Source organism: Pogona vitticeps, chromosome 7 (assembly GCF_051106095.1).
Source record: "Pogona vitticeps strain Pit_001003342236 chromosome 7, PviZW2.1, whole genome shotgun sequence".
Taxonomy (NCBI): Eukaryota; Metazoa; Chordata; class Lepidosauria; order Squamata; family Agamidae; genus Pogona; species Pogona vitticeps.
Genome location: NC_135789.1, coordinates 27,459,608 through 27,475,969, shown reverse-complemented (window position 1 = coordinate 27,475,969; position 16,362 = coordinate 27,459,608). Strand labels below are relative to the sequence as shown.

The 16,362-nt window shown below is 46.1% G+C and overlaps 1 protein-coding gene and 1 long non-coding RNA gene across 2 annotated transcripts in view; one reads left to right on the top strand and one right to left on the bottom strand.

Moving 5' to 3' along the window:
- The window catches only part of LOC140701744 (uncharacterized), a 42,593-nt gene extending 37,691 nt beyond the window's left edge, over window positions 1–4,902 (top strand). The window contains exon 3 of the long non-coding RNA XR_013538066.1: window positions 4,781–4,902. This is a non-coding gene — a long non-coding RNA (uncharacterized LOC140701744). The remainder of the gene's footprint in view (window positions 1–4,780) is intronic.
- ATP2A3 (ATPase sarcoplasmic/endoplasmic reticulum Ca2+ transporting 3) overlaps window positions 1–16,362 on the bottom strand; it is an 82,062-nt gene that overhangs the window by 875 nt on the left and 64,825 nt on the right. Inside the window, exons 10-20 of the mRNA XM_072978461.2 lie at window positions 14,133–14,235; window positions 13,301–13,432; window positions 12,282–12,407; window positions 9,808–10,026; window positions 8,863–9,198; window positions 7,689–7,909; window positions 6,169–6,371; window positions 5,801–5,886; window positions 4,272–4,405; window positions 3,270–3,387; window positions 2,003–2,120 (exon numbers count right to left, since the gene is read on the bottom strand). Coding sequence (XP_072834562.2) covers window positions 2,003–2,120; window positions 3,270–3,387; window positions 4,272–4,405; window positions 5,801–5,886; window positions 6,169–6,371; window positions 7,689–7,909; window positions 8,863–9,198; window positions 9,808–10,026; window positions 12,282–12,407; window positions 13,301–13,432; window positions 14,133–14,235 — 1,796 coding nt within the window. The remainder of the gene's footprint in view (window positions 1–2,002; window positions 2,121–3,269; window positions 3,388–4,271; window positions 4,406–5,800; window positions 5,887–6,168; window positions 6,372–7,688; window positions 7,910–8,862; window positions 9,199–9,807; window positions 10,027–12,281; window positions 12,408–13,300; window positions 13,433–14,132; window positions 14,236–16,362) is intronic.

Genomic DNA, 16,362 nt, shown 5'->3' with positions numbered 1-16,362 from the left:
AATTAAGATTTTTTAAAATGGTTTTCAAAATAAGAGGACACGCTGCCGGAAACCGTCCCGTCCCCAGAACGAAGGGCCGGTTAGGACAGCAGACGGCAGTGAGTCAATGGAAGAAGGTGCTCCGGGCCACGTCCACAGCCACAGGTGAAAACCCAGCAGCCCAAGGAACGAATCAATGGGGACGATGGGCTTTTGTGCTCTTCCAGGCTTACGTCCACCCCGTCTGGCCCCTTGGCCATGTTTTCGTAAAGACCTGTAGCATTTTTTGCAAATGTTCATGTCTGCAAAAATCGGTATCAATCCCTCTGTTCTCTTCTCCGAATAGATGCATTTTTTCTGGTGAGCCATCAAAGCCCACCGGTACCCAAAAACGTGCTTTCTTGCAGCCTCTTTTTTCATGCGGGCTGCAGGATTCTACCCAAAAAGGTAACATTTGTAATGCGTTGTCCGGGAGAGACTTGCATAACTACAGTTAAGGGAGGAACCTGCTCTTCCCCCCACTTATGGGGCAAGCAAGCATTCCTTCAGTGGCAGAGAAGGTCAGAGAAAACCCTCTAGACTGCTGCTCCTTTTTCCTAGCTTTCCTCGCGAATGCAAAATATTTATTGTGTGTGCTACATAGGTAGGGCGATTGTGTTCTGAGCCGTTTACGGTGTCTTTGGGGAGAAGAACGGCGCAGCAATAAATAAATAAACAAAACAAACCAATAAATGGAATTTTTTTCCCATAGAGAACCAAGGAAATTCTGCTTTTGTTGAAGATGCGAGAGCTGGCTCTTTCACAGGGGCCAGGAGGTTGTTCCCATAGCAACCCTGGGCCAGGGGTTTATGATGTGTTCATCAAGGCCTCCGTCCTTTTTTAAAAAACATGCTAATTCAAGATGGAAGGAGGAGACGGCGTTCTATCAGAAAACGAACCCCGTACCCCCTTCGGGCCAAATATATCAAAAGTGTTTTTTCTCTTCTACCTTCCTTCAAAGGGGATTTGGCTGGAAAGTAACAGCAAAGAAAGGCAGACGATCCAACAAGGCCAGATGATCACAAGGCTATCGGCTTCCAAGGAGACCTAATGACTAGTCTATGTCCCTCGTTTCTGAGTCACTATGGAAATGTTGTGATGATGGCAGGGCCCTTTGATGGTCTCCAGCAGTGCAGGTTTCCCTGGCAGGCAGAAGATGCTCGCTTGCTTCTTATGCCTCCATGTCACCGTCAGTTTTACAGGATTTGCAAATGACATCAACATGCGGGCTAGGACTGCTCCACTTTGTTTCTAGATAGGAAAGTATAGGGGATAGGAGCATTCATGGCTCAGTGGTTAAACTGCAGTTCTGAAGTCAAGACTCTGCTCACGACTGGACTTCGATCCAGACAGGTTTCGGTAGCTGACTCAAGGCTGACTCAGCCTTCCATTCTTTCGAGGTTGGGTTCATTGAGTACCCAGCTCACTGAGGTGGGGAGACAATAGGTAGCCTGCATAATAATACTGTGAAACTCCCAGAGAGTCCTCTAGCGCTATGGAGTGGTATAAATTTCATCGGAACAATCCAGTCAATCAGCCAGTACAAGAAGATGCCTCACAGCAAGCCAAGCCAAGAAGTCATTTAGCTACCAGATTTAGTACATGGAAGCTTCCTTCATGGACTATGCACTTTCATTCATTCATTCATTCATTCATTCATTCATTCATTCATTCATTCATTCATTCATTCATTCATTCATTCATTCATAAAATTTACCCCACCTTTGTCCTGCCTTGAGCAAGAGGTTGGACTCAATGGCCTTAGAGGCCCCTTCCAACTCAACGATTCTACGATTCAATAAAGTTTGGGTTGCTTCTCTTTTCATAGAAGAATTAAACATACATACCCAGACATTTCTGTAAGTGTGATTTTCCCGGGTGTTCTTAGGTTGTGTGCCACAAAGCCCAGTTAGTCTAGGACCCACTCCCAGCAAGGAGGAAACCAACAGACCCGTTGGGGGGGGGGAGGGAGAGAAACACTTACTGTCTAAATGGTTGCGGGAGAAATACTTTAGGCCTTCATCCAGCAAGATCACGGGCAAGGAGATTTTCAGCACCATCACCCACTGAGGCCAGCTAAGCGGCGTCACCTGGAAAATCAGCTGCAATGCAAGCACGGAAGACACATCACTCTTGACGTTTTCTTGACGTTTGAGAAGTGCCAACCATTAGGTAGGTAGGAAGTCCCCATTCCAAAACAACATGACGGGACTCAGCGCCTCTTGAAGAATAAAACCAATTAAATCCTAAGCATGTACAGTGGTGCCTCGCTTAACGACGATAACCCGTTCCAGGAAAATCACCGTTAAGCGAAAACATCGTAAAGCGAAATTAAAAACCCCATTGAAACGCACTGAAAACCGTTCAATGTGTTCCAATGGGGTAAAAACTCACAGTCCAGCGAAGATCCTCCATACAGCGGCCATTTTTGCTGCCTGTATAGCGAGGAATCCGTCCCTAAGCACAGTGGGGAGCCATTTTAAGCACCCGGTGGCCATTTTGAAACCCCGACGAGAAGCTGTTTTTTTATCATTGTAAAGCGAAAATCGGTTCCCGAAGCAGGGAACCGATCATCGCTAAGCGAAATTCCCCCCATTTAGACGATTGTTTTGCGATTGCAAAACAATCGTCATAAAGCAGATTTGTCGTAATCCGGGGCAATCATTAAGCGGGGCACAACTGTAAAATCTTGACTAACCTAACTGGAAATTCACTTTTGGTTTACTGGGGGGGGGGGGAAATCAGATTATCTCTTCCCCATGCATCCACCTACAAAAGCAGACCCTGGATCTTACTTTAGAGGAGACCTTTCTAGAGTGGCCTCCTTTTTTTCCTTTTTGGATGGATTCCCCCTCCCCTCCCACTAGCGGTGAGGGTTGGTTCAAGGGAGGTTTCAGAACTGTCTAGGATTGTTGGGGGCACATGGGACATGTGGTTTAGCAACCCGTGCCTGGTCTACGTGAATAAATAGTTGGACCTCAAAGAGCCAACTTCTTCTTTCCACATTGAAAGGTCCTACGCTGAAAGAGATCCTAACAACCCAATCCACCCAGCCCGAAGAGCAAAGAAGATAGGAAGGCTAGTGAACAGATACGAGCAGACTCGTAATTTTTAGACTACATCACCCAGAATTCTACAGGCAGCAGCATGTGGAATTCTGGGAGTTGTAGTCCAAAACCAAGTCCGGGCACTTCTAATGGTGGCCATCTTCCCTCTCAACACCTTAAAGGCACAGGATATCAGCTACTTACGGGCAACGGTTTCACATAGAGAATCAGGAAGTGAAGGGCCATGGACATGATGATGGCCCCCAGCAGCCAGATGTTCAACCAGGGAGGCATCCGGAGCAAGGACTGGTTTTCAGACACACTGCAGAAGAAACCAAAATCATCATTTCATGCTAAAGTTCCTTTGTTTTTTGGACTACTATTCCCTAGGTACTATCCCATGGTCGAAGTCAGAAAAGTAACTTCCTCCCCTATTCCTAGGTGTGTTTCAGCTCCACTTCTGTGGATCAGTCTAGCGCTGAAGGCCCTCGCTCTCGAGAGCTCATCGCACCTAAAACGACCCCCAATTTTGGTGTCAAGGAAACACATGAAATCCACAGTTCAGCCTGTCTATGAGAGCAACCATCACAAACGATTAACGATCTTAACAATTAAAAATGATGGCTAAAGGAGTCTTGCAGCAGAATAAGTACGTTAGGATCCCTGTATCCACAGGGGGGTGAGTTCCAAGCCCCCTCCCCACAGCTGCTGAAAAATGCAGATTGTAGCAAATGCTATTTTAATAGCCAACACTATATACAGTGTGATCTCTCATGGCCAGTTTTGTTAGTGACATAATGGAAATATATTTCTCTAGCCAACATTATAAATAACATGGTCTCTGGCTCCCTCTATCGGCCAGTTCTGGTTACTTCATCGTTAAAAATATATATTTTGGGGATTTTTCTTTTAATATTTTCTACTTGCAGTAGGGGACGACCGAGGATGAGATGGCTGGACAGTGTCTGCAAAGCAGCCAACATGAATTTGACACAACTCCGGGAGGCAGTAGAAGATAGGAGGGCCTGGCGTGCTCTGGTCCATGGGGTCACGAAGCGTCGGACACGACTAAACGACAACGACTTGCAGTAACATTTGGTTTCTCTATCCTATCGCAAACCTATTTCTAATTCTATACGCAGAACTTTGAAACTAAAAAGTTGTAAAGGAAGAGGGAAAGTTAGACCTCTGTGATGATCTCCATACCTGTTTAGTGCATTGCACATCTCGATGGTCACGAGTACCGAGAGCGCCATAGTGGTTGGATAACGAGATTCGAAAATTTCGCAGTCGATGCCTTCAAAGATGGGATTGTCCTCTGTGCATCTCATGAAGTTCCTCTGCAGGCAAGATAATGCAACACAATGGTAGTGTTGGAGGCTGTTCCAAAATAAGGCCACCCTCATACCCATGAGCTCCACAGAAGTTATTTCCTCCTAATTATTATTCTATACCTTTAATGGCATTGGCTGAAATCCTCTTTCATAACATATGCCTGCAGAAGGCTTATAAAATCATGGGCATGGAAAGATTTTTGGTAATTAAAAACTTCCTACTTCTGTCCCATGGCTTTTCTGGCTGTTACATTGCATGGAAGGTGTGGGAACCATGGGACAGAAGGAAGAAATCTTTAATTAGCAACAATTGCCCCCTACTGTTAATGCCATGTAGTGGTGGTGATTTTCGTTAACTGCAGACTTCTTTCTGTCCCACAGTTCCCACAGCATAGAAAGCAGAAGACACTGGTGACTCAAGGGATGAATCCACTCCAGGTTTCAATCAAAACTTTAAAGGAGCTAGCCAAGGTGCTGAACATGTTGGGGGATTAGAAAACTCCTGCAAAAAACAAAAACCTTAGAGTGGCATTCTACAGTAACTAAACATTAAGAAGCCAGTCTCAACAGTAATCGCTGTTCAACAGTGTATTAGATTACTTTAGAATGTAACAGATTCTCATTCATTGTAAGTGTTTAAACAAAGATTTGATAACCATCTGTAAACTATGTTGTAGCTGTGGATTCCTGCATCTGCAGGGGTGGGACAAGATGACCCTGGATCCTTCACAGGTCAACAATTCTATGGCCAAAATCCTGTTGTGTACATTACACCTGTGTAAGTGTGATGATGTCATCAGCAGAGGAAGATTTTTGGTAATTAAAGAATCCTTCCTTCTGTTCCAGAGCTTCTATGGCTCACATACAATGAGACTGATTCCATGCAAGTTGGGCAAGCCATGGCGCAGAAGTAGGAAGTCTTTAGTTACAAAAAATATCCACCTATCAGTGATGTCATCGCCATTATGCAAGTCTAATTTAATGCAACAAGATTCTGGACAGTGATTCCAAGCAATGCTTTGGAGTGAAGGTAACCTACCATTTCTTTTAAAAAACACACTGCTGTGGGGTTTCAAAACAAGATGGGTGGCTTTTTTTTTTAACCAGGAGATGGTATCCCATTTTTTGCAAAGATGTTTTGGGATACTCCACAAGTCCCAAAAAGGCACTGAAAGCTGTCTTTGGCCTGTGACATTCAAACCCTATTCTTGCAACTGTCGCCACATACGGGATCAGTTCCCATAGGAAAGCATCAGATCTAAATATAATTTCACCATCAAGCTAACTAACTAGCATTTCTAAACATTAGCTCTTACAGAAAGAGAGGGGGGGTTAAAAGAAAAGGAATAAATTAAAATAAAGAATCAATTTTATTGTGTCCGATCCAAACTATCAACTTACCAGCTGGTAGAATGTAACTTGAGGTCCTTCAGCGTCATACAAAAACCACCATGTAGCTGCACCTACAGTTGCAAAGCCCACATACACTGCAGGGGAGGAGGAAAAGGGAAAAATGGAATTGAGATTAGAACACGCAACCCAGTAGTCCTCGTTAGCACATCCCTAGCAATGAATCCACTCTGCATTTTAGTCTGAACTTTACAGGATTCTGAACCTATGGGTGCCAGTTTCAGCTTCTGGACTGTGATTCATGGAATTCTTGGCACTGAAGTCCAAAAATCAGACTAATGATCGGCAGAAGGAAGCTTTCCACGTTCCTCTGTTCTTTTACTGGATACGGCCCCAAGCTATTTTCTTGGAATTCTTACCTCCAATAGCAAGGTATCGGAAGAAGAGCCAGCCGCTTATCAGGGGCTCTTTGGGATTTCGCGGGAGCTTGTCCATGATGTCAAGATCTGGGGGATTGAATCCGAGAGCTGTCGCCGGCAGTCCGTCTGTCACCAGATTCACCCAAAGCAGCTGGACTGGGATCAAAGCTTCTGGAAGGCCCAAGATGGCTGTCAGGAAGATACTGGAAATGGAAGAGGCAGAAACTTTGGTCAAAGGCGAGGTTTGATCACCACCCTGTTTGCATCTTGATGGCAGCTGAGGCAAGATTGCCCAGGATTTCAACAGATGGAGACGGCACCGAACAGATGATATACAGAATGTTACGACTTCTCCACTCTCTTTCCCCCTCTGCTTTATCTGTTGCAAGCAGCCACTTTGTTTGTTAGTTTGCTGTTCATCTGTTCAAAACTGTAAGTAACGAAATGTTTTAAAATCTTCCCCCTTAAAAAATGTATCTGAATGAGTCTCTGAGACCCTGAGTGCCAGCGGACGAGAAAGGGGTGGACTATCTGGATGACTTGTAGCTATTCTCCTCTGTGAGTCTCTGTCCTTCTACCGTGTGGTGAAAGGAACTTGACCAGAAATTCTAAACTCTGCAACATGATCAACGACTAAGAAGCTACATTTGTTCTTCTGTTTCTATATTTTGCATGCATTCTTTTCCATTGCTGGTCCCAGTGACGAGAAAAATTAACTTTGGACTAGAACTCCCATCAGCCATATGCCATTGAGATTTTTTAAAAACTCTAAATCGCAGAATTCTCCATTCTGCGAGTTCCAGTTGCCAGACCCAGACCTCAGTTGTGCTCACCTGGGCTGAGAGGCTTCATGGCCTAGAAGAGGCTGAGGTCTGGCCTAGCTTCCTGTTAGAAAAGGAAGTTGCCTTCAGTGCTTGCTGGGAATTCTGGGATTTAGAGGAAAGAACGGTAGGGCATATTCCTAATCCTCATATTGTCACAGCCTGTGGTCTCCTCAAGCCATGGTTTATAAATTGCTCTCCAGCTGTCATTGGACTTTTGTTCCCATCAATGCCACCCAACAAGCCAAGGATGATAGGAGCCGTAGTTCAACATCACGGCAAAGGCTGGCAGGTCTATCCTCTCAAATTCTTCTGTTCCGTTCCAACTGGGGCACATAGGTCAGCAACCTCCAGACCTTCAGGCTGTGTATGGCCATCCTTGGGTCATGGGAGAGCTGAACCCACTCCTATCATCTCCTCCACCCTGCTACAGAAAAGTAGCACTAATCCTGCCCCCCCCCCCGGAAAAAGTTCTTTGATCCTCTCAAGTGGCCAGAAAATGTTTAATTTGTTCTTAATGGGCCAAGCGGCCTTTTCACATCACCCCCAAGGTTGCAAAAGGTTGACTCTTTGAGCCAACTTTTCCCCAAACGTTCAAAAAGTGGAGATGTTGTGGGTGCGTTTGGACCACCAGAGAGAGAGAGAGACAGGCGGTAGACCACCTGTGGCCCTCAAGGAGGGGGGTCTGAGCGCTCTCACCAAACCACCTCTCCGACGTTGGAAGAGATCAGGTAGCGGATGAACTGTTTCATATTGTTGTAGATGGCCCGGCCCTCCTCTACGGCAGCCACAATGGTGGAGAAGTTGTCGTCCGACAAGACCATTTCGGCAGCCGACTTGGCCACGGCTGTGCCAGAGCCCATGGCAATACCAATTTCGGCTTTCTTCAACGCTGGGGCGTCGTTGACCCCATCGCCGGTCTGGAAGGAAGCAAAATATTCCACTAAATTAGTAGGCAGGATCTCTGTTTTCAAACTTGCTGAGCCCAGCATCCCGCCGGTTGAAATTGTGGGGGTTCTACTTGAAAGACAGACACCTTACAGACACTTAATATAGTTGACCTGGGGAAAAGGCCTAAATTAGAAGGCTTTCAGGTTGAGCTCGGCCTAGCTTCCTGTTCAAAAACGTCTAGTGCTGGAGCAGGAACAGGAAGTTTGGGTGGAACTAGGCCTAGTTAGGCCTCAAAGCTTTTCAGTTTAGGCCTTTCTCCCAGGTGAGCTACAATTCAATGTCCATAAGGTGTCCGTCAAGTAGACCTCCCAAAATGGAGGATTATGTGATTTGTAGTCTATAAAACCCAAAAAAATTTCAATTCCTAATACAGTGGTGCCTCGCTTAACGAGCACACCGTATAACGACGAAATCGCATAGCGATGTGGTTTCCGCGATCGCTAATGTGATCGCTTACCAATGGCCCCAATGGGCAAAACTCGCATAGCGAAGGTCGGTAAGGGTTTCGCTTACCGACCTTCGCTTTGCGACCCACGGATCAGCTGTTCGGGGGGTCCAAAATGGCCGCCGGAACAGCCGAAATGGTCGCGCGCAGCGTTTTCGCGCCCTCGGTAAGCGAGGGGAGGGCGCGAAAATGGCTGCCGGCTATGGGAAGACTTCGCTAAACTGTGAGATTTCAGCTGATTTGGAACGCATTAAACGATGTTTAATTGGATGCGTTCCAATGGCTTTTTACTTTCCGTTTAACGAAGTTTTCACATAGCGAAGGTTAATCCGGAACGGATTAACCTTCGCTATGCGAGGCACCACTGTATCTACACGATTGTACTGTTTCCCAAGGCTTAAATCCAATTGGGCAAGGAGTTTTGAGATTCCTATCTAAGAACGGAAGGAGAACTCAGAAGCCTAAGTTCCTGCTCACCATAGCCGTGATCTCATTGAACGACTGCAGGTATTCAACGATCTTGGACTTATGGGCAGGCTCCACTCGAGCGAAGCAGCGGGCCGAGCGGCAGGCATCGCTTTGGGCCTCTGGCGAGAGCTCGTCAAATTCCCGGCCCGTGTAGGCCTTGCTTGTGACGTCTTGGCTTTCTGAAAAGATCCCAATCCTCCGGCAGATCGCCACTGCTGTCCCCTTGTTGTCTCCGGTGATCATGATGACGCGGATGCCGGCTTTCTTGCACATGTCGATGGAGCACATCACTTCCTTCCGGGGAGGGTCTAACATCCCAACGCAGCCGACAAAGGTGAGGTTAGTCTGCGAGGAAGACGGGGAGAGGGAAAAAAATCAATCTGTTGGAGAATGGGACCACCTTCTGTGTGTGTCGGTGCCCACTGGGAGAGGCAGAGGAAAGAGAAGCAGGGTAGAGGAAGTCAACACCACTGTCAAGGTTTCCCCAGCTACCACAAGAGATCTCGTCTCTAGGAGGACGACGAGACGCCAAGCAATTTTCGGGCTTGTTTTGTTGACTGTGGTTCAGCGAAGTGACTTTTCCTTTTGAGAAGCTGAGCGAACACACATAGAACAGATGGAAAAGCTGACGGATCACAAGGCACAAGCAACCCATTCAATGCTAGCATTTCTACTTGAAAAACAACAAATGCAGGGAAAGGAGGAAGATCAAATACAAGATGGATCAACTCCCTAAAGGAAGTCGCAGACTTGAGTTTACAAGGGTTGAGAAGGACATTGTGACGATCGCTCATTCACAGGGCTGCCCAAAGTTGGAACGGACTTGACGGCACATAACAGCAACACACATGGCAAGGGTGAATACAAAAGTAACAACGTAGTCCCTTTCTGCCACATACATTTCATCTGCCATCAAGTCAGGCTCTTTCTTGGCCCTTCTGAAGCAAAGCTTACCTCATAGTTAATGAACTGGGTGGAGTCGTCCAAACGCATGTCTTCTTTCCGGGGCGGGTGGTCCCTGGTGGCCAACGCCAGGCAGCGCAGTGTATCGATTCCGGTGCCCCACTCCCGGATTTTGGAAAGGATCTTCTCCTTGGTAGACAGAGTCAGGGGGACTCGGGTGCTGCCAACACGAATGTAGTTGCAGCGCTCTATGACACTTTCTGGCGCGCCCTACAAAAAACCCGACACAAAAATGGAATCCAGGTTTGAGAACTAGCCCATGAACATACAAAATAATAAAGCAGACACACTGGTAAGGGTTTAGGGGACCATTAAAGTGGCCGTCCTAGTACTTTGGTCACCTTGTAGTGTTCATTGTTGTAGTTTTAAAAGAGGCGGCTGTGTTAGTCTGTGGTTGCGTATCAGGCAAAAAAAAAAAAGACAAAAATAAAGACAAAAATAAAAATAAAGAAGACAAAAGAAAGCTCCTTAAAGACCAATGAGTCTTTTATTGCAAGCTTTCGTGGACAAGTCCACTTCCTCAGACATAACAGTGGGACTGCATGGCAAATATTGATAGATTTATACGTGGTCCCGAAACAAAGAGGCTGTTTGCTTCCTGGACACAAGTCATTGATAATGTGGCATTCCACACCTGGCAGTGACTTTTAATATTCAGTTCCCCTTCCAGAAAACATTGTTCTGGAAACAATGATTGGTGGTGAAATGAATCCGAAATGATTGGTGGTGAAATGAATCCGAAATGAGTGTCTTTAATCACTAATAGGGCTTGTAAGGTGCTGCTAGTTAGTTTGGAAGAAACTACAGCTGGGAAATGTAGTTGATCCAACACAAATATTGCAAGTGTTTTACATTTAACACTTGGCCTAAGACACCTTGGCTAATACCGAGTCCATCAGGATGGGTTTTAAACCTATGTATTTATCTGAGCTGTCTCCTGGATTCTTAGCCTGTAATTTTTTTTCTCCAGAATGAGAACTTTCAGATCTTGCGCAGAGTGTCCAGGTAAATTAAAATGATTTGAAACAGGTTTCTCTGTGTTGCCATTCCTGATGTCTGATTTTTGTCCAATGCACTGTGTATCTAGATACTGACTTGGATGGGTGGGTGCAACCATCCTACTGCTGATTCTCTTATTCCAGATGAGATTCCTTGTAGCATCTTGACACTGGGGAACCAAATCAATGGGCTTGGATTGAGGATGCAGCCATCCTAGTACTGTGTTGCCTTCCCACCAGTACATCTAAAACAGTGCTGGATTTCTTTCCTGAGGCAGGGCTCCTTATAGCATCCTGACACTGGGCCACCAATTAATGGGCTGGATCCTGCAACAATCCTAGCGCTACGTTGCTTTTCCCAGCTTGGATTCCTTACTTCTTAACACAACACCCAGCACTTTTACAGGATGACAGGCTTCACTGAAACATCTTTTGCAAAGAGGCCAGGCTAGAAAAGAGTATCTGGGTCACGTGACAGGACACAGTATGTGAATCTTAATTACATCTCTACAGAATCAAACCCTAAGAAGAATCCAGAGTATAAGACACGGACATCGCCTGTGTTAATGACAAAAATTATTTTTGGACACTGCAGATGAGTCCCGAATAGAATTGATTGGCACAATATGTAATGATGGCCATCAGCTTAGATGGGTTCCAAAGGTGATTCGGCAAATTAACGGAGGATAAGTTCAACAGATAACTACATATTATGATGATCACTATCTGATGAGGATGTTGCAAAGAAAATTGGGGAAACAACACCATCTAGAGGAAATGCGGGGTATCAAATCTCAGCACTTTATTTTCTGAGATACTTAGTGCAATGGTTCCTAATGTTCTTGGACTACACTTCCCAGAAGCCTTCACCACTAGCTGTGTTGGCATGGATTTCTGGGAGTTGTAGTCCAAAAAAACATCCGGGGATCCAAGGTTGAAAAGCAATGCTTTAGGGGTTTATAGCGATACATATAACTTGCCTTTTTCAAAAAGAACACAATTTGGAAAATTACTTTTTTGGATTATAGCTTTTTTTAAATAGTTGCAGTCCAAGAACACCTGGACTGGGAACGGCTGCTCTATCTGGAAAGCCCTGGCGAGGGGTTGCCATAAGCCATAAGCGACTCAACGACTATTACTGCTGATAGCCATGTAAGACTGAAATCAGATCTGTTGGAAATGCAGCAGTTTCAATAAACCAAGATTTCAATTGCGAGTATTTCTCCAGCATCAATTCAATGCTTTAAAAACCACCAGATTAAAAGCTAGCCCAGGGGAACACACAAAGTGATTCAAATACGACGTGGCCGCCACGTGACTTTAAATTGGTTTCAATAACACTGTTGCATATTCCGAGGAATTTTGTTAATGTAACCTGGTCCTATGACCAGTTCATACATTGCACAGGAAAAAAATAAGGACAGGGTTTGGATACGACACAGCAGCACAACGAGGACAGGCTATTACCTTGACAAAAAGCTTGCTGCTGGAGGAATTGTGGCCGGAAGCCACAGGGGTGCAGTAAACTGACATGGACTTGCGGTCACGAGAGAATTCCAGGGTGCATTCCTTTTTCATCAGCTGTTTGATCACCTGGAGAGGAAAAACAGGTCGAAATGGCACAAAATCAGTGCAGAAAAGGAAAAGAGAGAGAATCAAGGATGAAGCAAGCTCTGCTACTCCATCTGCCTGGATCGAGTTAGACATGACAAGAGAGATATGGCTTGCTCTCCAAAATAAGGTTCATGCATCTCCAACTCTGAACGTTCTTCTGCTCTTCCATTGCAGACATACAGAGAGGGCCTTCCGTTCCTTTGTGCCTTTAATCGCAGGAGACTTTGGAGCAGAAAAGAGCCAAGATTTGGTTGATCTCTTTAGCTCTTTGTGAGAAGCATGGTGTCCTTATGGGGTTAAAAAAAAAAGAGTTCATCCCAACTCTCCTCAGCTCTAAATGTTGTGGCATGTCCCCCCTTGCAGAAAGCCAATGCAATGGGATTGGTCATTCAGAGGTAAACATGGACTTCATTTGCAAGTCTGCCTGATCACGTGCATGGAGCTTTGAAGGCACTGCATGCATGGAGGAAAACCTGTCAACAGTAGGAATTTCATACTTGATGACTGATCTGACATTCGTGTTATTTGTTTGTTTGTTTATTGCATTTATATCCCGCCTATCTAGTCAACAACCACTCTAGATGGCTATCCAACATGCTTCAAGCTAATAAGAGAGTGGCTGGCGCAAGATACTGAACCGAGTGCCTCCAAACCTTGAATCCCTTCTTTAAAGTTCAAACCAAAATCCAGAGTGGACTCTCCATCTCAGTTGGCACCATAACCAACCACCTCCCATTGCTTCTCCCGCCACCAGCTGCTGTCCATGATATTCCATGATCCAGCCTCGACAGCTGGTTGAGTCATTTTGTTTCAGCTTCCCCCTTCCTCTGTCACAGTTCACTTCAACACAAGAACACCCATCGCCTACTCACATTATTGCACACGTTCGCCCTCTCGACTTTGGAGAGGTTACTGGTATCCGTATTGAAAACATTCATTTTCTCCACCAGGCACGTCAAGGCTGTTTCCGTGGCTTCGCCCACCTTTTCGTAGACTTTCTTGGACTGATAGGAGGGACCATTTAGGGGGAGAAAGACAGGCATGTTAACATAGTCGTTACAGTACTAGCCAGCTGGATAGCTCAGTGAGTTAGGTACCTGGCTGTAGAGCCAGAGGTTGGGAGTTCAATTCCCCGCTGGGCCTGTTTTGTGTAGAGCCAGCCTGGGTAGCCTTGGGCCAGCTGCACCGTCCCAGGGATACCCCCCCCCCAGAAAAAGGGAATGAGAAAGCACTCCTACTCTTCGCCTGGGAAACCCTTGAAAGGGGCACCTTATGTCAGAACTGACTTGCCCGCGTGTAAGCTGGATAGATAGCTCAGTGGTTTAATTATCTGGCTCCAGAACCAGAGGTTGGGCGCCTGGTTTCCAAAAGTGCCTCTTCGGAGAAGAGCCAGCCTGGGTAGCCTTGGGGAAGCTGCCCAGTCCCACAGCGCCCCCAGTGGAAGGGAAGGGTAAACCGCTTCTATTTTCTACCTGGAAAAACCCTGAAAAGGGTTGCCAGAAGTCAGTGTGTTGTACTACGACTACGAGGAGGAGGAGGAGGAGGATAAGTCGTAGTAGTTCTTTTCTGGAACCAACCTTAGGTCCTTTTAAGGAGAAAGGTGGGGCTAAAGTATTTTTAAGGAATAAAATAACGAAAGGCACATGGTGATGATGAGAACTGTTACAGGTACGAAAATCTACGGATCAGGAGAGGGCGACCCACCTCGTTGTAATCGAGCGAGGAATCGTTGCAGAGGGCACAGATCGTGGCCAGCTCCACCAAGCCGTCAAACTTGCCGCACTGGACGGGCGTGTCGTTCTTCAAGCTGCCATCGGAAGGCGAGGAGGGGTGGAGAGCGGAGAGAGAGGAGACTTTCATTGAACCAGGAATTAAAACAACTGCGGCCCCCACTCGTCTTTCCACCACGTAATGGGCAACGGGAGGGAATAATGTGCCAATTTTTGCCACTCAATGACCGGTGGCAATTCCACTCTGCTTTCCTGTCTACATGTCAAAAAGCCGAAGCGGAAAGAAGCTCGATATAAAATTGTCTCGGACCTAGCCTTTGGGGGGGGAGCAATATTTGAATGCTTCAATTTTGTATTTTAAACAGCTTGATTTTAAACTGTTTTAATTCTCCTACATTTTGAAATTGTTTTGGTTAGCTCTGTTACAGAGATCCTGTGATAGAGGGCAAGCGATGAATGTTTTCCAGAGAATCCTAGAATAACGAAGGGACCCTCAAAGGCCATCCAGTCCAGCCCCCCTGCTCGAGGCAGGCACCCAAATCGAAGCAGATCTGACACAGGGTGGTCCAATATTCTCTTCAGTGCCTCCAGCATCGGAGCGCTCACCATCTCCCCAAGGTCGTTGCTTCCATTGTCGTACTGCTCTAACAGTTAAGAAGTTTTAAACAAATAAGTCAATGCTTGAGTAAATACTGTGGATTCAATAGTTCTACTTTAGGTGGGTCAAGGGAGTGGCTTGACGTCAAAGTTGGGATGTGACTCTCTCTGACTCCCCTTCTTGGTTGAGGAACTGAGGGCGAAAAACACAAAACTAAAAATCACGGGGTTTTACAGGATGACAAAGTGTTATCGAACTGGTACAGTTCTGTAGAGCAGACACACATATTTTTAGCTGGCTTTCATTGAAGTCTCTGCTTATCTTGATCCTATCTGGCCTTCTGGTTCTTCGATTCAACATCCGCTTTCATTTCCGCTTTCTGTTTTCGTAATTCGCAGTATGTGAACATAGAAAATCCAGGTGGCACAGTGGCGCTCCCCTGGGATGAGAAAAGAGGGATTCCCAGAGATCCAGGGAAAAACCCGGAGCTGACCCCTCGGGCTCTGTTTAGATTCCGAGGACAAATCCTTGAGAGGGAAGAAACATTTGTCAGACATCTTTCAGTAGAGATTTATGCCGTCTGTCCGTTTCCCACAGGGTGGTTTTCTCCCAGTTTAAAAAAGATAGCCTGATAGGAAAAAAATGGACAAAAAGCGGCTTATCTGGATGCTGAGGGACCGTTGCACAGCTTTGGGACCGGTGGTTGGCATGGGATGCGGCCGAACACGTTGCAAGTCCTCACTGTTCCACGATGTGACTTTTTAAACTGAATTAAGTCCCATGAAGTACTAGTTCCCTTCTTGTTGGAACTGGTTAGGCCTCCTCTTGAGCACAGTGTCCGGTTTTGGACAACGTGCTTTGAGAACGATGCAGACCAGCTGGAACAGGCTCAAAGGAGGCCAACAAGGATGTTTAGGGAACGGGAAACCGAGCCCTAGGAGGAAAGACTGAAAGAACTGGGCGTGTTTAAGCTTTGAGAAAAGAAGACTTGAGGGGAGACAGGAGAGCACTTTTCAAATACCTGAAAGGTAGTCCTACAGAGTAGTGGGAAAGGATCTGTTCTCAACCATCCCAGAGTGCAGGACACGCAAGAAGGGGATGAAGGTCCAGGAAGCCAAATTTAGGCTGAATATCAGGGAAAAACTTCCTAACTGTTAGAGCAGTATGACAACGGAACCAATTCGCTTGGGAGGAGTTGAGCTCTCCGACTCTGGAGGCATTCGAGAGAAGGTTAGACAGCCATCTGCAAGACGGACCAGCTTGGATTCCTGCACTGAGTAGGGGGTTCGACTCAATGGCCTTATAGTCTGTTCCCAACTCTATGGTTCTAGGCTTCTATGAACAGGAAATCAAGAATAGATGGGTTTCTGGTATCCCAGGAAGTAAAATGCAAAAGCAAGCGGGAGGAGGGAAATGTAAGCTAAGGAAATGAATGTGGGAGCAAAGATTTAAATTTTTCCTCCACCCCTGGTCTTAGCACCCCCAATATCACACTAGGCCCTCAGCAGCTGAATCTTCAAGGTCAAGGGAGTCCTATGTAATGTCTAATTTGACCCTCAGTGAGAAATGCTTATGAGGTTGGTTTGGGAGACCCATGGGATGTTCC